The following is a 24,030-nucleotide window of genomic DNA, read 5'->3' as shown; positions in this document are numbered from 1 at the left end:
TTTACAAAGTAACTAAGTAGTTGAATCAGAATTTGAGCAGCCTTCAATTTTCCGGCCACACTTTGTGCAATTAATAGTTGCAGACAATAATAACTGATCTCTCTTGCATACTTATTCTGCAAAATTAGCTTTCCAGCCGGTTTCTAATGAAAGAAATAAAAGGGTTCATCAACAAATTTCAGTAAATTGCAACCACAGCATTACAACTGACAAGATGAATACAAACCAGTATAATAAAAGACCATCAGTAAATGACAAACAAGAGACCTGTTGCTTACCCAACAAACAAAATAAAGCACCTAACTTCAATGTAACAACTATTAATGGGGGGGGGGGGGGGGGGGTGGGCGCTTCCTGACGAAAAACCAACAGCCCCCATATGCGGCACTTCAACAAAAATCAATGCCTTCCAACACCTATTCCTCTCGTAAGCTCACAAGAGATACATTCGTGGACCGTACACGTGTGAGCGAGCAGAACACCAGCATTTTCAAATGGAAAAAAATTGCTCCTTGAACCAGATGGATGAGTTCCTTTAGTCTTCTTTTGCGGGGCTGGAGTATTCAGATGAAGTTACTTCAGATGAAGCACTAGATGATGTTTCACTACTGGCACCTACTACATTCCTAAAGCTTTTTGATGCTAGTGCAGGGTTTCTTTGTGGATCATTAGTTGCAGGCATTTGCCCCTCCTCTGCTAGTCTTTTAAGAAGATTCATGACAGTGGGAAGGAACTTGGAAGACAAGGAGATAAGCCCAGGAAGCTGTTGAGTTGCACGGTTACAAATCGACTTTATTAGAATCTTTTGCAAAAACATAAAATGAATAGTTAAAGACACTCAAATAAACTCAAAAATGAGTTTTCTATGATAATCTGAAGGAAAATGAATTTAAATGTGACTTTATTGGTATATAGCAGTCCTCGCTTTCTAGTGTTGCTATTGTATACATCTCATGTATTTTGTGCTCCCTACTGCTTTATCCAGAAAAGAAAAACGTATTTATTGTTTTACTTTTTTTTTTTTTTTGATGAGTTTCTCTTCTTAAACGAGGGGTGCAACACGAGGACTTCCCAGGTATTTATTGTTTTAATACCAACTGCATGAGCTTATAGCTTTCTTGAATAAAATACTGCTTGGCCCCAAACGGTATATGCATTGATTAAAGTATATAGGGATTAAAATATTATAGATTTCTTAAGATAACTCCAAAATGGAGTTCTTAAAATCTTAATCATTATTTCTAAATTAAATGGTTTAGATTTTATTACTTCAACACTTAGCTGTAAGTGAGATACAATGAATTAATGAAAAAGTAAGATCTTCTACATGTGGAATTGTTGAGATGACATAATACGAAAAAATAATTTAAAAATAATGATTAAGATTTTAAGAACTCCATTGTAAAGGATACCTAGAAAATCTGGTGGATCCTGATCCTTGTATATAGGGTGATTAAGTAGTTGAATTAAAATTTGAGTTACAAGTTCAATTTTCCACACACGTTTTTGAACACAATTAACCAGCTCTAGAGCTTCTTAAAATCTATCTTCCTTGAATTAGACATCAATAGATAATAAAATGGCTTAAAGAAACATAATATAATTTGATACTCACAGCACCGTTGCGAAATTCACCCGAAATGTCCAACTGCACCCATAAGGCTTTCAGGAGTAGAAAAACAACAAAGATTATACCCAAATACAAAGGATTTCTGCCATGAGGAAAAAAAAAAAAAAAAGTTAAACTACTGTACATCTAGATATTCGCATGAAGCCCAACAAAATCAAATTTCAGAATACATGAAAAGAATGTACCTGAGAAGTGTCATAAACTCATTGAAGCCCAAGACTATCAAGGCAACAATTGCCCATGGTGGTGGCAACCAGTTGTTACTCCGCTTGTGGGCTTCCTGAAAAATCATATACAAGTGAGACAGATTTGTGAATCATTTCCTACTAAAGAGAAGATGATCAAGATATTCATCTGTTACATGCATTTATGTACATCTTCAACTATAATATACACAGATTTGAATGAAATAAAAGGCAAATCAACATATTGAATGATGTAGAGCTTGTAGAGCCGATTTTATGAGGCATACTGTACTTCCAATTCCTCGAACAATAATACAAAGCCAGGAGAGATTAACCCTAGTACTTTTCTTTTTAACATCCTTATCCCTTCACTTTTAACATTATTATATCCCACAGGCTTCCCATTACCCAATCTTATAACCAATCACAATAAGAAATTAAGGCAGAAAGAAATCCAGTATTCGGTAATTTTTGTTCTCATCTTTTTAAGAGAATCAATATTTAAATATAAAATGAATCATCAAAATCATTAATATGTAAAATATCATGCCTGTGCAGCAATGGCCTGAGAGACACTATATTCAGTCTCTGCCTTGAATTGCCTCCACAAAGATTTGCACTGGACAGGTGTAATCAATGTTTTTGAGGGTGGAACCTGTATGGAAGAAACCAATCACATTAACTAATTAGAGATGAAATGTAAACATGGCTGTCAAACATTGTGACCGTGCAATAGTGAGAGAGAAGTCGAATCATAATCAAGCATCAAGTCCAATCTGGCAGATTAGTGGCCTAGATTAATCAATTTCTGAAATCAAGACTATATTTGTATATGCAGTACTATCTGTTTTATTTTCCTTTTCCTAATTAGTTTCTGAGAAGCAACCCTTCAGGTGTCACATACTCAACTCTCAACTCAAACTAAGGCTTAATCCCAATTAAATTGGGGCCTGCTCTACGAAATCCCTGTCAACTAATAGGAATTGGGATCGGCCTCATGCAATTTTTTTGCCTCCATTCTGTCCTATCCAACATTTATGTGCACATGTCCCATGTACTAGGCTTGCACCCCTTATTGTGCTTTTTTTATGAGATTTATTGCTTAATAAAAATACACGTCAAATTTGTGCCAAACCAGATCAACCCACTTGCTAGCATAAACCTGTTGACAGATTCCTTTGGGGCTACACAGGTTCAGAAGATTTATGCTTGAGAAACTTCCTTAGAGAAACCCTGTTGTTTCATTCAATTACATCTGTTTTTCAAGAACAAGATACAGTAATAAAAATTTATATACTTCAGAAGAAATAACTTCAGCATAACCAAAAATCACCTCTTCCCAAGTGCTTGATGCCAGTGGATCAAATGTTGTGATGCTCCTATCCTTAACAGCAGCATTGCCGGAATCCACCAAAGCAACAAATAGTGTTTTCTCGATACCATCATTATCATCATCATCCATACGGATGGCAGCCATAACTGACAGCAACTTTAAGGACTGGACAAGTTCATACAAATAATTAACAGAAATGCAATACAAACTTAGAATACAACAAACGATAATGAGGCATACCGCAGAGCGAGCAGTTTTGGTGATTGCTCGAATGTCTTCCTTCCCAGTCCAAACGCGTGGCATTGAATCAGAATCATGACTAAACAATGTTGAAAACCTGTTTGCAACTTAAAGTCAATCCCCACAAGATAAACTGAGAAAGACCAAACAATTGGACTCGGATATGGCCAGCAGTTGCTACCTGTCCTTCATACGGATCAGGGCCCTTCCAGCTTCTTCTCTTGCTTTTGCTTCAACTATTCCTCTTGCATAGTCCTCTATAGTTGCAAGCATTTTATCCTTTGTTTGTTCATCCATGTCAAAACCGGAAAGTGCACCAGAGAGCCCAGAGACAGCAGCTTCAGTCTCACGTCTAAGAAGTTTTCTTATGGCCGGCCAGGTCTCATTACTAGCTCCATCTAAAAGAGCTTCCACAGGCGCTGATAATGCCTCTTTCAGTTTTGCCTGCAAATTTACAATTATCATCAGCAAGGCTACCATAAACTGCTTATTTTGCCAACTCTGTATATCTAAGGACCGAAGACAAAGACAAAGTTCTCCATATTCCATGAAATCCATAACCATGTGAAATAGAGTCATTAAGCATGTAGGCACAACTAGTTTTTATAGGGATAACGGCCTACTGAAGTTTGAAAGAAGGTAAAATTCTGAAAAGAAAAGGGTGGGGATTAATCTGAGATATCAAATGTAAAAGTCTCACGATAAATTTTTTTTTTTTTTAAAAAAAAAAAAAAAAATTGAGAAAATTCAAATATATCTCACAATCTTTAGAAGTACAAACCAAATCAATAGTATTCTCACAAGCACACACAGGAAGACCCTAGAGATGCATTCTAGTTATCCAAGAAATTAACTGTTTGTCTGAAAATTATGCTTATTAAATTGAGTCCGTTAGTTTTCCTTATTTGCATTGGTTGACTTTAGTATTTCAAAAAAAATTCTTCATTTTAAAAACAGTGGTGCTTTGAAAATGAAGAATTTGAAATTATTTTTTGTGGATAAATATCAACAAATGCATCAGGCTTCTTTCAATTACATACAATGTTAAAAACATTGATGCTCTAAAGATAGGTGGGAAGCCAATTTTCGTAGTATTTAATCAAATTGATTATTGATATTACCAGTAACTTATTATTGACTGGTCTTAAAAAGTAAATCCTAGCTCAACAATTTTTGAGTCAGTACACATACAAATGTGGAGAACTTTGTCTTGGTCTTCAGTCCTTAGACATTATCACATCAGACTTGCATAATCTTTTCCCAGGGATTTTTTTTTTTTTTTTTTTTTTTGGTTCGTGTTGGCAAAGTCTTTCTTGAACTTATGATCAGCACTATCGACCAAACTATTTTACAAAATTCCCATCAACTGTAAAGTTACCAAATAGTGTAATTCTGGAATCTTAACATTGCCACTGATCTTCAAGAAGTCAGTTAAGAGTCAAAAAGGCTAATGTAATTATACCTCATGCAGAGTAATAATTTCAGAAAGCTTGGCAGCACGAATGGAAGCAATATGTGCATCTATATCACGTCGAAGTTTATCCCTGACTTTAGACATGTCCCAGTTTACTTGTTCAATAACAGCATCTGCAAGGCTAGCATGTCAGTATACTCAATTGTACTCGGGTGCCATACCTCTAAAGCCCATCCCCTAAAACAACCCTCTCAAACCCCTTCAGACAACCTAGTGTCCAAGTTTTATTGCTTTCATAAAATTGATTCATAGAATTTTTTTGATAAGTAAAAAAACAATTCTATGAAACCAAAAACCTCACGCTTGTGATCTAAAACATGTCTCAAGGGCTATAATTAATCTGTTTCAACTTGTTTTGTCCTCGTAGTCCCGATTTCTTTATTTCTTTATTTTGTTTTGCCTTTATTTCAGTTCATCTTGGGCCTCTTGGCTAATGGAATGGGAATTCAAATTTAAACATACCTGCACATCCTTCATCAAACAGAGCCATACAAAATTGTACGCTGTTACGAGAGGCCAAAGAAAACCCTTCCCCTCCATTCAGAGCTTTATCAAATACTTCCTTGAATTTTTCTAAAGTTCCTGACCTTATGTGTCCCAGCACAGATTGGAATGTCGGTTGGATAAGCTAATAAATCAGAAAATACAAGCAATGAGAAAATAGAAAACATAATTAAATAATTAAATAATTAAATGAATATAACCTGAATTAGAAGTTTTATTGTCCCAAAAAACATATAAAAAAAAAAAAGTTTTGTTGTCCCAAAAAAAAAAAGAAGAAAACTTCACATGTTCTGAGAAGACCTAGAAGCTCCTTTAAAGGTCCCGTCTAGAAATGTGCATCACAGGTTTTTTTTCTTTTTATTTTTATTGTCAATTTGATAAACATGCAATTATTGTTGACCAGCTCAAGGACATACAAGAGCCAATTTACCAACTCGACTGAAAAATGTACTGCAAATAATCAAAAGTCCTAAATTCAAAGTTTCACGTTGATAGTTCAGTCATCTACTCGACTGAATTAAGCCTTTATACCAACTAAATGGGTCACAAACGGTGGAGAAAATACCAAAGCATGCACAAGACTAGCAGAGACGAATTACCTGCAGCAATTTTTCTTCAAGCTGCTTCCGCTTTGCAGATCTGACACCTTCTTCAAAATATGTAGCTTCTGCATCATACCTAGAAAGATAGAAAGTAATAAATACTAAAAATATCATATTTAACAATATTTCAACAGATAGGCATGAGAAGATTGGGAGGGGGAAGGGGGCAATTATGATTTCAAATGATATCACAAGCTACAATTTTTGGCTTGAAGATGCCATGAAAAGATATAGCAACCATATTCGGTGGCCCAACCCGCTAAGGCGCAATCTAAGGGGCCAGGCCCAAATTGGTTTGAGTCCTGGGTTTCAACCCAATGCCAGTACAGGCATAAATCCACTTTCAAGTGGAAAATCAAATCAGGGAGTAGTGGGTTCTCGTACGGGCGAGGAAGCAGGTACAAGTCCCTATTCTGTCGTGCCCGCTGGTTCTTCGGGTGCCTCGCTGTCACCGCCTTCGATGCCAATCGTCCTAGTAGCAACCAGCAGGGGAGTCAAGATGTTTTGAGGGGGATGATTTTGCGACCACTGCCAGTGGTTCTTCATCAACTATGGTTCCCTCAATCACCCAACTGACGACACCACCATCTATCAGAGTTCCTGTTGGTGCGTCAGACCCCGCTGACGCGACTCTGATACTGGAGTTGCGGGTTTTAGCTTGCAATTTGATGGGCAGCTGGTTCTGGGTTCACCTCCGGACAACTCCACTGATGATGAGGCAGGCATTCCTCTTCTTGGAGCTACAAGACCCATGGGCTTTCCTAAGGTCATGGATTGGACATTAGATCTTAGAGACGGGAGGAGTCACGGTCCCAGGATTAAAACCTGGGGCATTTTTTTTCCTCCTTTTGGAAAGAGCTTGGGAGAAAGTAAGAGGAATGAGCAAGAACTTTTGTTGTATCCCTTGTCGGCAGGCAATGATGCTAGGTTAATCCTGGCTAGTTACCGTGGGGTCGAGATGTCTCCTTCCTGAGATTTGGTTCTCCATCCTAGGGAAGAGCCTAGGGATAGCAAGCCCTTGAATATTCACCCCCTTGCAATAATTGAAGAGCCAATTTTGCATGTTGCAGAGGCTTCAAATTGGGTGGTTCAGATGCTGCCCACAAGACTGGCATGTTCTGTCAATTATGACATTAAGGGAGGTCAATCTAGCAGAGGAAAAGACAAGGGAAAGGGTCTAGATGAAGCCTAAGATTTTTTACGTGGAATGTGAGAGGGTTGAATGAGAGGGATAAACGGTTCAGGGTCGAAAATCTTCTTAGAGAATGGAAGGCGGATATTGTTTGTTTACGGGAAAGCAAACTGGAGTTTGTGTCTAGGGCTGTTGTGCGCAGTTTATGGGGTTATATTCATGTGGATTGGGTTCAGTGTTGAGAAGCGGAAGAAGGCTCTTTTGGATAAACTCTGTGATCTTGATGTTATTGCAGAAGAAAGATCCCAATTAGGTGAGGAAAAGGCAAGAAAGGTTGATAGTACTAATGACTTAGAAAGACTACTCTTTTGGAAGAAGTGAGCTAGAGATAGAAATCGAGTGCCCTTTAGTGGTTAATTTGAACAAAAGGAACAACATTGTGGATTCCTTAGTGGTTAATGGCTGTCTCTTTCAGATTCTACATAAATAAGTGAGCATATTCTGAAGTTTTACACTTGTCTTTATTCCAAACAATTTAGTTGGCGGCCTAAACTGGATGGTCTTACTTTTAATTCTGTTGGAGCTGAGGAGATTACGTGGTTGGAAAGAAGAGCCTTTAAGGAGAGTGGGGTCTTCAAGGTGGTGAAAGTTCTAAATGGTGATAAGGCCCTCGCCCTCATGGTTTTTCTTTAGCTTTCTTTCCATCTTGTTGGTAGGTTCTAAAAGAAGATGTGATGAATGTCTTTCATGAGTTCCATGCTCGGGGAAAGTTTGAAAGCAGCCTCAATGCCTCTCTTTTATTGCCCTTATTCCCAAGAAAGTCAAGGTGGTGCATATTAAGTACTTTTACCCTATCAGTCTTGTGGGTAGCATCTGTAAAATCATCTCTATAGTCCTAGCTAAAAGACTGAAATCAGTATTGGATAAGGTTATTTCCAAGTCTTAGAATGCTTTGTATTAGGGGAAGACAGATTTTAGACTTAGTCCTTACTGCAAATGAATGTCTTGACAGTAGAATTAGATCAGGGGTCCCAAGTCTGCTCTGAAAATTTGACCTAGAGAAGGCTTACAATCATGTTGATTGGGACTTCCTGTTGTATCTGTTGAAGAGATGTGATTTCAGGAAGATATGGCATGAATGGATGGCACATTGCATCTCTACAGCGCGCTTCTCTACAGTTCTCGTGGCTTGAGACATGGGATCCTTTATCCCATCTACTGATTGTTGCTGTCATGGAGGCGTTAAGTAGAATGTTGTCCACCACTACGGATAGGAGGCCTTTATCAGGCTTTTAGGTGAGGTCTAAGAATAACAATGTGCTCCTTTTTATCATCTCCTATTTTCGAACAATACCTTAATTTTCTATGAGGCTAATCTTGATCATCTCTGTCATTTGTGTAATCTATTCTCATGCTTTGAAGTTGTATCAGGGTCGAAAATTAACCTGGCTAAAGCATAGTTAGCCTCTATCGGCGTCGTGGAAGATATTAGAGGCTTGGCCAGTATCCTTAGTTGTTGGGTGTCCTCTTTGCCTATAAAGTACATGAGTCATCCATTGGGAGCTCTAAGACAAAATCTATCTAGAATTGAATTATTGAAAAAATGGAATGACATTTGCCAGGTTAGAAGCAGTTTTATCTATCAATAGGTGGTAGGATCACTTTAAATTTTTTTTGATAAGTAGTAGGATCACTTTAAATTGAAAGCACTCTTTCCAATTTAACTACTTATTTTCTGTACCTTTTCCCCATCCCAGTTGTAGTTGCTATAACCAAATCGAGAAAATTCAATGGGAATTCTTGTGGGGCGGAGTCGGTGATGAGTTCAAATTTCATCTTGTCAATTGGTCTAAAATTTGTAATCCAATTTCTCCAAGCGGTTTGAGGGTTAGACACTTGAAACCAAGCTCTCTTGAAAAAATGGCTATGGTACTATGCCAAGGAGAGGAGGTCAGTAGTGGAACCTAAATATGAGAGCATGTGGGGTGGGAAATGTTCCAATGGGTATAAGATTAGGTTTTTGGCATGATGTACGGTGTGGAGATCAAACTTTGAAGGAAGCTTTCCAGGTGTTGTTTAGTATTTTTTGCTTTAAGGAGGCCTCGGTGGCAAAGCATATGTTGTTTTTGAATGACAGATGTATGAGGAATATTACTTTCATCAAATCCATGCATAATTGGGAGATCGAGATGGTCACTTCGTCCTTTAATCTCTTCTATTCTATTAGATTGAGTCGAGGAGGCGAGGATAGGATCTGATGGATCCCTTTCTTTTTCTTTTTTTTGTAAGTAATCGACAAATATCATTAAAAGCGTAAAGGCACCCCTAAGTACATAGAAAGCAAACAAGTGGGAAGCACCTAACTAGAAGGAGCAAAACGAACAAGAAAATCACTGTAACTAATTGTCAAGGGATAAACATAAGCAATTATCCAAAGATATAAAGTTTTGAAGAAAAATGACTTCTTCTCTTCCAAAATCCTCTCACAGTCCTCAAAACTTTTGTCATTCATTTCTCTCCATAAACACCATAAAAGACACGTAGTCACCATCTTCCCCACAGAAGCGCTCTGCATATTGCCAGTAATCCACCAACAAACATATAGGTTGACTACACGTCTAGGCATAACCCAAGATAATCCAAAACGATTGAAGAAAGCAATCTAAATGGCAAAAGTCACATCACAATGAAGAAAAAGATGGTCTACAAACTCCTCATTCCTCTTACACATGCAATATTTGTCCACCACAATGATGTGCCGCTTCCTGGGGTTATCCATGGTGAGAATCTTACCTAAGTTATCCCTTTCAAAAGGCAGATGTTCGAGGTCAAATCTTTTTATCATGCGCTTAGCCCAACTGGTCTTTCTTTCCCTTGGAAGAGCATTTGGAGAAATAAGGCACCTTCAAGAGTGACATTCTACGTGGACAACAGCGTTAGGGAAGATCTTGACCTTGTATAACTCAAGAAAGAAGTACGTCATAGTGATGAATTGGTGTTGCATGTGCAAGAAGAGCACAGAATCCATCAATCATTTCTGCTCCACTGCGAAGTAGCTAGAGATTTGTGGATATCAGTTTTCTGTCTTTTCAAGATAGAGTGGGTAATGCCCCAACGGCTGGTGGAGTTATCGGCTGATAGGAGAGGCTAGTTTGGCAACCACCGTAATTTATAAGTCTGGAGTATGGCTCCCATTTGCGTGATGTGGTGTATCTGGAGATAATGCAACTCTTAAAATTTTGAAAACTGTGAGAAAACGGTGGTAGAGTTAAAAGCTATATTGTTCAAAACTCTTTATTGGTGTATGGCTACTCAACAATTCTAGTTTTTCTAATTTTCTAGAATTTTTGGATTTGAGTTTTTCTTCTTCTCCCTATTGGGTGTCTTTCTTGTATATTCCCCGTATACTTGTACTTGATTTGCGTCCATTTGCGCTTTTTAATGAAGATTGAATTACTGATAAAAAAAAAAAAAAAATACTCAACTCAACAAAGTTTTGTCCTAATAAAATCATATTCTTCGTCACTTCCCTAATTAACATATCCTTATTCTAGGACCCCTCTACCTCTCTTCACACCCTCAACATGAATTGAATTACTCTTTCTAACCAAAGCGTTGATCTCTAAAATTACACGACCAAACAAAACTACCTATCTCTAATATGCCACCACCATCACTAATAGAGCTTTAAGCCATATATATATAGGGCTGGGCAGGGGGCGGTTTCCCGCAAATCCTACCCATGGCCCGGTGAAATTGTTGTGTATCTGGGCAGGGCGGGTTGAACGGGGCAGAGCGGTTTTTTTTTTTTGGGGAGTCGAAGACAGAAATTACCAAAATGCAATGAATTATCCAGATTTTGAAATTTATAAAAAAAAAAATTAAAAATAAAAAAGAGACAAAAACTAAAAAAATAATTTGTTGTCTTCATCAGATGAAATGCAGTTTATTGCACAAATCTGGACTGACCAAACAAACAACAGCCAGAAAACTGAAAAGAAAAACAAGCCACTGCGTAAACTGACGTACCGAAAGACCGTTTCAAATCAAATCCTGCAGCAAAAACTTTTGTAGTTCCTTTCTAGTTTCTTCTATAACTTGAACCCTGTGTTTAAGATCCAGCCTGAGAAAAAAAAAAAATGGAGATGGAGATGGAGCCTTTGCTGCACAAATGGGAGACAGAGAAAGAGATAGGTTTTAGTGAAAGAGAGAGGTTTTGGAGAAAGAGATTGGATGGAGCCAGTGACGGAGGGGCTCTTCTTCCTCAGATATTCTTGACTCAGAATGACGAAGGAGGGATAAGGGGGTCTCGGTAGGGCTAAGCGGCGGCGCAGGGAAAGAATTCGAAGAAGAGGGGGGAAGAAACTAGAAAGAAAGAAAAAGAAGTGAGTTTGGGGGGGGGGGGGGGGGGGGGAATAGGGTTTTCTAAAAACTTTTAATCTTTTAGGGGTATTGTAGTGCGGTGCAGGTACCCAGGGGTTAAAAAATTCTAAACCGGCAACCCGCCCCGCATAGAAATACCCAAATTCGACCCGTACCCGCAAATTTTAACAAAAAAGGGGCAGGCGGGGCATGTTGTGCGGGTTTTGCCCACCCCCTGTATATATATATATATTATTTTATTTTTTTATGACAAGGAACTCCTTTAAAGCAGAGCCACTTTGTGTACCCACACATGTCAGATAAACCTCAGACCTATGTAAAACGCTCCCTCCAGACAAATCGAGTAATACTTTGACTTCACCGGCAGGCTGACTCCAAAGAATTGTTTTCACCCAAAGAGATTCGAATCTTCGACTTGATAGAAATTCTACCAAGACCAAGGCCCTTACCACTTGAGCCAACCTCTTGGGGTTTAAGCCATCTATATTGGTTGTACATGAATATCTATCATCAATCTACACAAGTCAAAAGATCCTCTTGAGGAGCTACTAATCCTTATCAGATGACGTGCTCACTTGAGTTACTACTTTTTCTTTTTCTTTTTTGGGAGGGAAGTTCCCTTTCAAATGAACAATACTCCACTCGTAAGTTAATCTTTCACAATGGTGCCAGGTATGGTGAAAGCAAATTAAAGAACACGCATTAACACCCAACAACTATGCATACAACTGGTTGACTGACCTTTATCTAAGTCCTAAATCTACCCAAATCAGCCAAATGTTTACAAGCAGTAGCTAGGAAGCCTATCTACTGTGACACTTGATATATCTTGGGCCACTGCCAAACCACCAAAAAAGAAAATGAAATATACTTACTGTGATAGAAAAGCATCGAGGATTGAACTGAGCTTCTTCCCAAAGCCAGGGATAGGACCAGACTGTACAGCCTCTACTAAGTGACACCAGTCCTGTGGTCATTTAAAGTAATTTGGATGTTGGCGGTCCATGATATTGACTAAAATTAAGGGGGGGGGGGGGGGGGGGGGGGCAGGCCAAAGAAACCAAAAATTGTAAGCAAAAACATCAGACTATACGAACTGCAGGTACCTCATTTGCAGCAAAAGAGGAATACTTTTCATTGGCGATTTCTTCACAGCGTACAGTAGCCACCATGACCTAGAAATGGATGAATCTTGTGAAATTAACAAGATAAACATATGCTATAAATGGCCTCTGTTGCAAAAATATTACCTTGTGAGCGGGAAGATCGAGGTCCTTGTTCTCCTTGATAACTTTCCAGATTTGTTGTGCACTAAAAGAAAACCCCGAAGCGGGAACTACTCCTCGTCGATCTCCGGCAAGCCCACCAGGCGTTATAGAATGAAAGAATCGTTGTCTCAAGCTAGCAACCTACATTTATGACAAGAAGTCAACAAGAAGAAAAAACGCATGCACGTGGGCACGTGCATACACACAAAAAGATATGTCAGGTAAATTCATCTGGCTAAATTATGGTCCAAAAATGAAACCCAAATTCTATATAATAGGCAACAAAAAAAAATTATTAAAAATTCAATAAAAGGACACTAGTAGAAATTTAGAAATAAAATTATTCAATTTCAATATCTGACCTCACTAATGATTATTAACGCAAAGCACACTCCTAGTGTGTCTCAGTCACTTAAGACTCCTAGTGAGTGTTTTGATAAGACTCCCAGTGAGTGTGTTGATAAGACTCCCGGTTGATCAACATCCTAGTGAGTGTTGATAACACAACTGGCTGATAAGGATTAGATTATCTTGAGGAGGTTTACTTATAATTAGAATTCTATTTAAGAGTTTGTGTTAGATTAAAATACTAGAAGCTGAAGCTTATCATGTAAACTACATTATCTTGTAAACTCTATATATACTTCAATATACGCTCACTAGATGAGCAAGCTAGAAAGCCAAATTATTGTGAGATTCTACATGGTATCAGAGCCACTATAGACTAACATCTTTTTCCTTCAATTTTTTTTTTCCACCATCATCATGACTGAATCCACGACTTCTTCTGCCGCTTCATCACCTACTCATTCTAGTTCCTCTGTGAAACAACCCTCCTCAAATCCTCCTCCTTCAAATGTTTTCTTCACTGTTCCAAATATGAACCACACCTTGAACATCAAACACTCCAACAGCAACTTTCCAAGCTAGAGAACTCAGATTCTGGCTTTTGTTAAAGCCCAAGATGCGTTTGGCTTCCTGGATGGCACTTCTCAGGCTCCAGCCCAGACCATCCTGAATACTGTCACCACTCCCGGTGCCCCTGCAACCATGGTAAATCCGGAATACCTTGTTTGGTGTCAACATGACCAAATGCTGCTCAGCGTGTTGATCCCCACGCTCACCGAACCGCTCGTTGTTCATGTCATCGACTGTGCAACTTCTCACCATCTTTGGACGACATTCGTCTCCATGTTTGCCTCTCAAGCACAATCTCGTGTTATGCAAATCCACTATAGGCTTGCCACGGCCAAGAAAGGTAGCTCTTCCATCACAGAATATTTTCAATCCTTTAAAACCATGTGTGACAATCTTGCTGCTGCCGGACAACATCTCAATGACTTTGAAAGCATCTCCTACCTTCTTGCTGGCCTCAGATCAAAGTATGATCCGTTTGTTACATCCATCACCACTCAGTTGGAACCTCTCTCCTTAGATGAGATATATGGTCATCTTCTTGCCCATGAGATGAGAATAGAACACAACCTTTCGTCCACTGAGCCTTCACTGCCAATGGCTAATTTGTCTACTCGGGCTTCCGTGTTTCGTGGACGAGGATACCATGGACGAGACCACAACACTTATCGAGGCAGAGGACCCACCTCTGGTGGCCGAGGCAGAGGCACTTACTTCTCACAAGACCCTACTGCACCTTCTAGGCCAATCTGCCAACTCTGTGGCAAGATTGGTCACACAGCTCCTCGATGTTACCAACGTCCGGATCCTGCTCTAGCTGCCCCACCTTCTCCAGCATATCCGAATGCTCAAGCCTATTACTCCTCGTCTTCACTTCCTCCTGAAGAAAACTAGTACCCGGATACTGGTGCAACACATCACATGACAAACAATCTCCATAAATTTTTTTTTGATAGGTAAACAATCTCCATAATTTGAACCTCTTCTGAAGAATTAGGGTTGACAATTTTTGAAACGACCCACGAATCCAACACGAACACGAACACGAAAAATACAGGATTTGGGTTTGGCATTACCGGGTTCGAGTCATACCCGATTATAACACATTTATTTATTTTTTATTAAAAAAAAAAAAAAATCACTCAAGAAAGAAAACCCTAGCCGCATCACTTTTCTTTTCCCTTCATCGTATTCACACGGCACGCCTCCTTGACGAGTTGACTCCTTCACACTTTCACCATTTTACAAATTTGAGATTCACAGTTCCACACTTCACAGCTGCACAGCTTCACCTTCGGATCGAACATACTCACGGGGTTCGCACTCACGGCTTCACGCGGCCTTCACTTTCGGGTTCATTGTTCACACTCACGACTTCACGCCGTCTGAGGTTCAGTGCTATCTTTTCAGTTCGCGAACTTGGGAGTCCTAGATTTGGCGATTGTTGGCTATGAACACAGTTTCCCATGCAATCTGGGTTTGGAAACCACGGGGATTGCCGGAGTGGATTGCTTCTCTTTGTGGCGTTGGTTTTCTTCTATTACTGTGGTGCAGATTGGGGGGTTGTGGGGTGGGCCATGCCTTAACTAAACGGGTTCATCGGGTTCGTGTTGGGTAACCCGGTTCACAGTCGGGTCGTGTTCGGGTTACATGTTTTAACTCGATTAACAATCGGGTCAGGGTCGGGTCAAGCTTAAGCGTGTTGGCGAGTCAGTCGGGTTGACCCGAACCCGACTCGTTTACCCGAATTGCCAAGCCTATAAAGAATACTCTAGTCAAGATCAAATTCGCATAGGGAATGGTACATGTTTGCCTATTTCACATTCTGGTTCTGCTTCTTTGTCACTCTCTCATAGTCAATTCCTGCTCAAGCAATTACTTCATGTCCCTAACATATGCAAAAATCTTCTTTCGGTTCATCAATTTGCTCTTGATAATTCTGTTTTCTTTAAATTTCACTCTTCTCATTTTATTATCAAGGATTGCAAGACCGGGACTCCAATTCACCAAGGCCAACTTAACAATGGCCTCTATCAACTCTTTCCTTCGCAAGTGCCTTCATCTCCATCTCAAGCACTCGTTGGTGAGAGGACTACATCACATCATTAGCACACACGTTTGGGACATCCAACCCTTCAGACTGTCAACCTTGTTCTTTCTAAATTTCAGCTTCCAGTTTCAACCAATAAGGCACAATCACCTTGCACTGCCTGTCCTCAGGCCAAGGGTCATCAATTGCCCTTTCCCCGTTCTACTACTACTATTTGTAATCCTCTAGACTCGGTTTATTCGGATGTTCAGGGTCCTTCCCCAACTCTTTCAATAAATGGGAATCGTTTCTATGTTTCTTTTGTGGATGCTTTTAGTAGATTTACTTGGGTGTATCCTATTTCCTCTAAATCTGATGTTATGCCTTTTTTTATCAAGTTTCAAACTATGGTTGAACGTCTACTCAATACCAAAATTAAGAGTGTCCAAACTGATTGGGGTGCGAATATCACAACCTCAACAAATATTTTCAATCAATCAATATTGTTCATCGTGTCTCATGCCCGCACACTCATCAACAACAAGGATGTGTTGAGCGGAAACATCAACATCTCATTGATACAACCTTAGCCCTCTTAACTGAAAGTCCTCTTCCCAAGAAATTTTGGAATGAAGCTTGTCTAACCTCTTGCTACTTAATTAATTGGTTGCCAACTACCTCACTCAAAAATATTTCTCCCTTTGAAAAACTTTTCTCTCAAACCCTTGATTATCATTACCTCAAGGTTTTTGGCTGCACTTGTTTCCCTAATCTTAGACCTTACAATTCTCACAAATTCTCTCTTCGGTCTAAACCATGTGTATTCTTGGGCTATAGCTCCCATCATAAAGGCTATAAATGTTTTCATTCAGAAACTGATCGCATTTTTATCTCTCGGGATGTGATCTTTCATGAAGAGGTTTTTCCTTTTTCTCATAAAAACTCCAGCTCAGAATCCTCCCCACCAGATCCTCCCTCCTACAATCCTGTATCCGTTTCACTTCCATTCTCTACTCCACGTGATTTGGACTCTTATTCTCCAATCACCTTCCCTTCCTCTTCTCCACCCATCTTGCCTTCCACTTCTCCTTCCACTCGCCCTCCTACTACTCCTAGTTCCTCTCCTGCAGAACCGGATGTTAACCCAGCACTGACACCTCCTCGTATTCACCCTATGCGGACTCGATCTTAGAATAATGTCCACATAATACGCAGGTCACCAATGGGACTGTTAGATATCCCCCACCTCGGGCCTTACTTGCGAAATCTGCTCCTACTGAGCTTACTTGCTTCTCCAATGTTGTCAAGGTCAATGAATGGCGCAATGCCATGCAAGTAGAGTTTAATGCTTTACTCAAGAACCAAACCAAACTTGGTATCTTGTTCCTTCTTCAGCAGCCACTAATGTTGTTGGCTGCAAATGGGTTTTTAAAATAAAGCTAAAGGCTGATGGCTCTATAGAACATCACAAGGCAAGGTTATTTGCTAAGGGTTTTCACCAACATGCCGGTATTGATTATGGTGAGACTTTTAGCCCTGTGGTAAAACCAACTACTATTCGAACTGTTTTGTCGCTTGCTTACTCTGCAGGCTGGTCCATGAAGCAAATAGACATTCAAAATGCATTTTTACATGGCCTCTTGACTAAAGATGTCTACATGGCACAACCACCGAGTTTTATCACTCATCTTATCCTCATCATGTATGCAAGTAACAAAAAGCTATTTACGGACTGAAACAGGCACCACAGGCTTGGTTTTCTTGTCTCAGTGGGAAGCTTATTCAACTCGGTTTCATTGGTTCTAAGGCTGATTCCTCATTGTTCAGTTATCGCACAGCAGCTATAACTATGTATTTACTCATATATGTTGATGATATTATCATTCATTCATCAGTTCTTGCTGCTATTACTGAGCTTTTACAGCTGCTAAACATTGACTTTGTGGTTAAAGACTTGGGTTTGTTACACTATTTTCTTGGAATTGAAGTTCTACCCGTGAAGGATGGTCTCCTACTCTCTCAATAGAGGTATATTCAGGACTTACTCAACAAAACCAATATGACATATGCAAAACCAATTACATCTCCAATGGCCTCTTCCTCGGTTTTGTTTGCATTCACGGGTGATCCTATGGAAGACCCATCTTTATACCGCAGAACGGTTGGTTCTCTTCAGAACTTAATCACTCACGCGTCCAGATTTGGCATTTGCTGTCAATCGCGTCTGTCAATTCATGCATCGCCCAACAAAGCTATATTGGCAAGCTATCAAGTGGATCCTTAGACACCTCAAGCATACAATCACTCACGAATTGTTGCTGCACAAGACTTCTTCAACATATCTTCAAGCCTATTCAGATGCTAATTGGGCATGATGCCCTGATGATCAACGCTCTACAGGAGCTTATTGTGTTTTCTTTGGCAAAAACTTGATTTCTTGGGTTCTAGAAAGCAGCCAACTGTTTCCCAATCTTCCACAGAAGCTTAATACAAGTCTGTTGCCAACACTGCCGCTAAGTTAATTTGGATTTGCTCTCTTCTCAAAGAACTTGGTGTTACACTTTCTACTCCACCAAAACTTTGGTGTGACAACATTGGTGCCACTTACTTGTCTGTCAATCCAGTCCTCCATGCATGCACCAAACATATGGCCATTGATTTCCATTTTGTACGAGAATTAGTAGCTTCCAAGTTCTTAGAGATTCACTTTGTTCCGAAATCTGATCAAATTGCAAATGTGTTGACCAAGCCTCTTATTTCCAAACGGTTTCAACTCCTTTCCTCCAAGCTCAACGTCCGCTCACTCCCACTGAGCTTGCGGGCGGATATTAACACACAACACACTCCTAGTGTGTCTCAATCACTTAAGACTCCTAGTGAGTGTGTTGATAAGAATCCCAGTTGATCGACATTCTAGTGAGTGTTGATAACACAACCGGCTGATAAGGATTAGATTATCTTGAGGATGTTCACTTATAATTAGAATTCTATTTAAGAGTTTGTGTTAGATTAGAATACTAGAAGCTGAAGCTTATCATGTAAACTACATTATCTTGTAAACTCTATATATACTTCAATAAACGCTCACTAGATGAGCAAGCTAAAAAGCCAAATTATTGTGAGATTCTACAATGATTTTAAGTGATGTTATCCTAAGGTGCCTACTAACATTGAGTCCGTAGATTTTGAATGCAGCGAATAATAATAAAATAAGTCAAAAACTGCAACAGAAGGAAAATTCATCACCAAGTTGTATACTGATACTATTTAAATCAGATCATTACAATAAATCATGCAATTTCTTAAAGTTATTTAGAAACAATTTAAGAAAAGCAAGTGACCAAATGGACTCATTTGACCTGTTATGAACAAACAAAACAGAATTAACTCATTTCAGGACAATGCCAATAAAAGAAATTGGATGCAGATATGCAAACCTGCTCTTTAAATTGCTCTTCTTTTTCTTCAAAACTAGAAAGAGCAACAACTTCAACCTGACCATCCAATCTTTAATAAGACAAACCATAAAGGTATGATAATTATTCCCCACATAAAGCAGAAGGGCATATCTAAGCTAGAGCATGACATCTTACATTAAAAAATTCACTTAGTGGAGTTTCCTTGTGCGCAAGGGGTTTAGGAACAGCATCCCATATCTGAAGTTAAAAAGAATAAAAAAGGGTCAAAAATCAACAAAGATCATCAAAATAAAGGACATACAATATCTCTTACCTTCTGAATATCTTCCCTTAGAACAGGTTCTAAATTTTCCAGTGGTGTCTATAAACAAAAAAGGTTACACACAAATAAAATTCAGCTCAACTCAATAAAGACCTTAAACCAAGTAACCAAGGGAATTACAGACACCTAAACATGAATAATAGATCAATAAAGAAAGCTCTCCCTCAAGCTTCAGCAGGAATTACACCATAAGAGAGGAACACACCCTTGTTTTATCACGTATGACAAACATCAAAGTTGTTTTGCGTGGACTAAACAATCGCATCATGACCTGTAAGTAGATTAAAAGCTAGTATGAATAAAACTTTTTCGATTCTGATTAACCACTAACATAATCCAGGAAGACGGACATACTTTTTATTTTTTTGATAAGTAATAAAAACTCTTTAAAAAGCGCAGAGAAGACGGACATACTTGGAATACAGTCTTTAGAAGAGGCTTATTTGCCGCTTGCTCACGACCAATATCATGACACCACCTGCATAAAAAAGGCTCAAGAAGATTAAATTTATAAACTACAGAAAGCAACCAAGCAAAACACTTTAAATAAATAAATATATATATATATATATATATATATATATGTGTGTGTGTGTGTGTGTGTGTGTGTGTGTGTGTGTGTGTGTGTGTGTGTGTGTGTGTGTGAGTGTGTGTGTGTGTGTGTGTGCGCGCGCAAGCGTGCGCGCGCAAATTCAAGTTAATGCACCTTACTAGACTGAAATACTAGTAACTTTCTCTAGTTCTAGAACTTACATGTTTATTAGCACTATATCTGAAACAGCAAGAGCGAAAAGGGCACTCTGCTTCTCAAATGCAGTATCATCCTGAAAAGAAGATAAGGACCATTAAGAAGATGCAGCAATAACTGCTACACATATCTCCTGATTTTTTTTTTAATATACCTTTTCTTAATTTTAACAGAAGAAAAAAAATAAGTTAAAGATCAAAAAGCATGCACACACATTCTTATATTTCAATTCGAACTCTATTAATTCTAGCATTGGAATCAAATTTATTTGAATCATATATCTGATTTCCAGTTAGTACTCACTTCCCTAACCATGAATCTTAGTGAAATCGTGTAACACATAATTCATGCATTTTTGTTGGGAATTGAAAAGAAAAGAGAATAACCTCTAAGAACGTTTGTAAAATCGTTTCTCGCTTCTTTTTTTCTTTTAATTGTCTGTGCTGCTTGATACAAGAAAATATCTTGAGAATGACTTTTACTTCATTATACCCATTACAGTTCTTGACAGATATTTAAGAATTTTGGGGTTCCTTTACCAAAAACTCCTAGATCAAATACTTATGCATAATCCTTCCTTGACAAGGAGAATGGTACTGGATTTTATCACCAACATGTACAGGCGGAGGGGGATGTGTGAAGAATACAAAAATTACCATTAAAATAACTGACCATGGGATTTATGACACTTATGAATGTATGTGCAGGAGCAGTGATTTTATACGTTTGTTATATAGATAATCATATAAGAGAACTGGCAATGATGAAAGTTTCCATGCCATGATAGCAACAATTAGAAATGGATAGAGTTATTTAGAACACTTGAGACAAAAAGGCACCTCTCCACGCTCTCTTCCATCTGTACCCTCCAAATCCATAACAAGAGTGCAAGGCTCGATACCACCACATCTTGCCAACCAAATACCTTTAGTTGTTTGGGACCTAAAAGCAGCAGATCCAATCAGTTCAAGATCTCAGATCAAATACAGATATAATGTAATAATAAGAAAATTGTATAACATGCCTTCCTGTATAAGCATCCATCTCCCTAAAGTTGGTCCCAAACAAATGATTTAGTAAAGTGCTCTTCCCTGCTCAGATCATGGAAAATGATGTGAAACTCTTAATTTTCCATACAATAAGACGGATGTCAGCTGTGGCACACATTTTCAATGTCCCAATAATAATAAATTAAATTAAATTGCCGTCATGGCAAAAAAAGGTAAAATACAAAGATCTAAAAGCAAAATACAAAAAGTAACTATACAAATTTGGTAACAGCTCAGCCAAATCAGACAAAAACAAAATTTTTATCTAATATCAGGATGATAGCTACACCTCAGATTGTGTAAGATTCAATTAAACCAACTTTCAGTTTATTAAGCTGCAACCCGTAAAGCACAAAGTCTCAACACGAAACCATGATTCATCTTAATCACAAGAACAAAATTATTACATCTTAAAAGATTAAAAAACCTGCATTCTATTGCATGTAATCCTTCTCTAAACAGCATAAATGGTAAAGAATAAAACTGAAGATCAATGAGCTAAGGGAGAACAGAATGCATACCGCTACTTTGTGGACCCATGATCGAGACTACAGCATATGACAGTCCACATTCGCCTAATCTCACCTCCTTAATAAATTTATCGATTCCATTGACATTGAATTCACCGTCTCCATCAATAAGTTGAGTAGAACAACAGACATCCCTCTTTGCTGTATATGAAAATAGTTCATACATGGGTGACAAAAAGGAAATCAGTCAACACTTCTAAGACTTCGAATTTATCATACAAATGGCTCGGCAAGAAGTCAATTAAACACATAAAACCTCGAAATGAGTATTTTGCTTCGCATTATCATCACAGGCATTGACATAGAATAAGTCTATGAAGACTAAGCTGACACAATATGCTTCCTTATCTTAAACAAAAGAACAACCATCATTTTCAATTTGAAAAGTACGGCCACATTAATGTAAAATACCTCATTGTACAAACATAGATAAAGTACAGCATTCCTTCCTAAAATAGGAAAGTTTAACCATGACCACATCCTCGGACCAACTAAACAGACAAGGCAAGAAGAATCAAAATGTTTTGAATTTAACGCTGTATTTTGTTGCTGAGTAAACTGAAGAAAATCCAGAACCCAGAATAAATTCAAAATGTTTGCCTGTTGTTTGGTTCCTCAACTAAGCCAAATAAATCATGCTAGGCATTAGCCTTAAAATACCATAAATTTGGGGTTCAACAACCTAAAAAGCTACAAAAATTAAAATTCAGAAACCCGATTTCTTATCTTCGTTTCCTACATTTTCACAGAAACCACACAGGTAGAAATGCAATAGAATCCATTTGAGATCCAGAAGCAAAGAGTTCAGCAGCTCGAAACCTTAAACCCAGATGAAATTGGCCCAAAATCAATCCCACCAAAAACTAATTAGACCCATTAAATGAACCTGCTTTTAACAACAATAAAACGTAAACACCAATAAAATTCGACAAACCCGAAACGCTTCTGTATTGTTACTTCCATTCTCCGTTACATTCGACAAAATTGAAACCAATCAGATGCAAAGAAAACGTACAATTGATGGGATTGTGGTATAAATAAGATGGATCAGAGATTCAGAGATTTACCCATGTGGGAGGAATTGATTTTTCTTCGGATTGCGCCTCGGAAATGGGCTCTTTGAAACGTGTGAGACGGCGATCGATTTGGCTCTGTGTGAGAGAGAGAGAGAGACAGAGAGAGAGAGAGAGAACGGAGAGCGATCTCACAGAGCGTTGATCTCTTAATTTGTTCCTTTAACAAAAGTGGGCTTGACTGTCTTTGATTCATAGGATCAAAGTAAAAGACTTTAAAAATGTGTTCTCCTTTGGTTTTTCTTCGCTTTTCTTTTTCTTTTTCTTTTCTTTTTCTTTTTCTTTTTCTTTTTCTTTTTCTTTTTTCTTTTTTGTTTTTGCTATTATTAATATTTAATAAAAAAAGGAAAAAAAAAAAGTGTTAAAGAAGAATGAAGATGGATTTCAAAATAGTTTTAAGCAATTAATTAGCAGTTTAAACAGAAAAAAGATTCGTCTAAGAACAGAAGTTGATTCCGTCCGATAATATTGCTTTATTGTCTGTTAACCAATTAATTTGTGTCAAGCTTTTCCTTTTAATTGAAAAATTGTGTCAAGTGATGAAAAAAAAGAAATCAATAATATAAAAATTGTTTTTGCTAATTAATTGATGTAATCTAATTAGTTAATTAGATTTGTGCTTCCAATTATTGAAAAAAAAAAAAAGAATTAATGTAATAATTTCAAGAGTTAATAAATTACATCCTCAAAGTCTCAAAGTGAAATCACTTCCTACTGTGATCAATTCATTAGAGAAAAATAAAAATTGTTGCTTTTAAATCAGTGTACTTTCCATCAAGATGGGGCCTACGTGGGACCTGCAATGAACATGTAATCCCGAGTTCCATCACTGCACTGAATAGAGCCGGGTGTACTAGATCTTTTCCATCATATTCGTGAGTGCTGATTTGGCAATAGCTAATAGGCTAGATGATGGAGATAGCCCCCGTAGGCGACTAAATGAAGAGAATTCCAACTGTTTAAATCTACGGTTAGGTAGGAAAGATGAGCAATGGGCCCCACTATTCTTAACCGACCCTAATGGGACCACTGGCCGCCCATCTACGCTTTCTAGGAAAAGGTGGACGGTTTGATCGAACGGTGCCCTAGAGTGCGTGGGAATACGCCCCACTTAGAAACGTTCACAGTGCTGCTTTCGGTCTTAAGTTAGCGTGGATCCCGCACGTGCGAATCCAAAGAACCGCAGACCATCAT

General features: G+C 38.5%; 1 protein-coding gene across 1 annotated transcript; it reads right to left on the bottom strand.

Moving 5' to 3' along the window:
* LOC133862472 (protein ROOT HAIR DEFECTIVE 3) lies at nt 1–23,038 on the bottom strand. The gene is made up of 23 exons (XM_062298304.1): nt 22,831–23,038; nt 21,755–21,904; nt 21,209–21,275; nt 21,024–21,126; nt 20,190–20,260; nt 19,851–19,914; nt 19,642–19,707; nt 19,428–19,475; nt 19,289–19,351; nt 19,133–19,189; nt 12,734–12,892; nt 12,590–12,658; nt 12,359–12,450; nt 5,966–6,044; nt 5,325–5,490; nt 4,851–4,975; nt 3,570–3,832; nt 3,389–3,485; nt 3,149–3,313; nt 2,366–2,470; nt 1,816–1,910; nt 1,616–1,712; nt 1–763 (listed from the first exon to the last, which is right to left on the bottom strand). The coding sequence occupies exons 1-23, from the start codon at nt 23,030–23,032 to the stop codon at nt 536–538; spliced, it is 2,631 nt and encodes an 876-aa protein (XP_062154288.1). The 5' UTR covers nt 23,033–23,038; the 3' UTR covers nt 1–535.
* Nucleotides 23,039–24,030: the final 992 nt, after the last annotated feature.

The sequence above is a fragment of the Alnus glutinosa genome, chromosome 3 (genome assembly GCF_958979055.1).
Source record: "Alnus glutinosa chromosome 3, dhAlnGlut1.1, whole genome shotgun sequence".
Classification (NCBI taxonomy): Eukaryota; Viridiplantae; Streptophyta; class Magnoliopsida; order Fagales; family Betulaceae; genus Alnus; species Alnus glutinosa.
Note: the sequence above shows the minus strand (reverse complement) of the source record. Positions and strands in the feature narration are given on the sequence as shown.

Excerpts from the sequence above, each read along its gene's own strand:
- LOC133862472 (XM_062298304.1), bottom strand. The coding sequence starts at position 23,032 with ATGAATCAAAGACAGTCAAGCCCACTTTTGTTAAAGGAACAAATTAAG. Across the intron at positions 19,476-19,641 it reads TCATACGTGATAAAACAAGG|ACACCACTGGAAAATTTAGA; the intron begins GTGTGTTCCTCT and ends TTTTGTTTATAG. Across the intron at positions 1,713-1,815 it reads GAGTTTATGACACTTCTCAG|AAATCCTTTGTATTTGGGTA; the intron begins GTACATTCTTTT and ends TCCTCATGGCAG.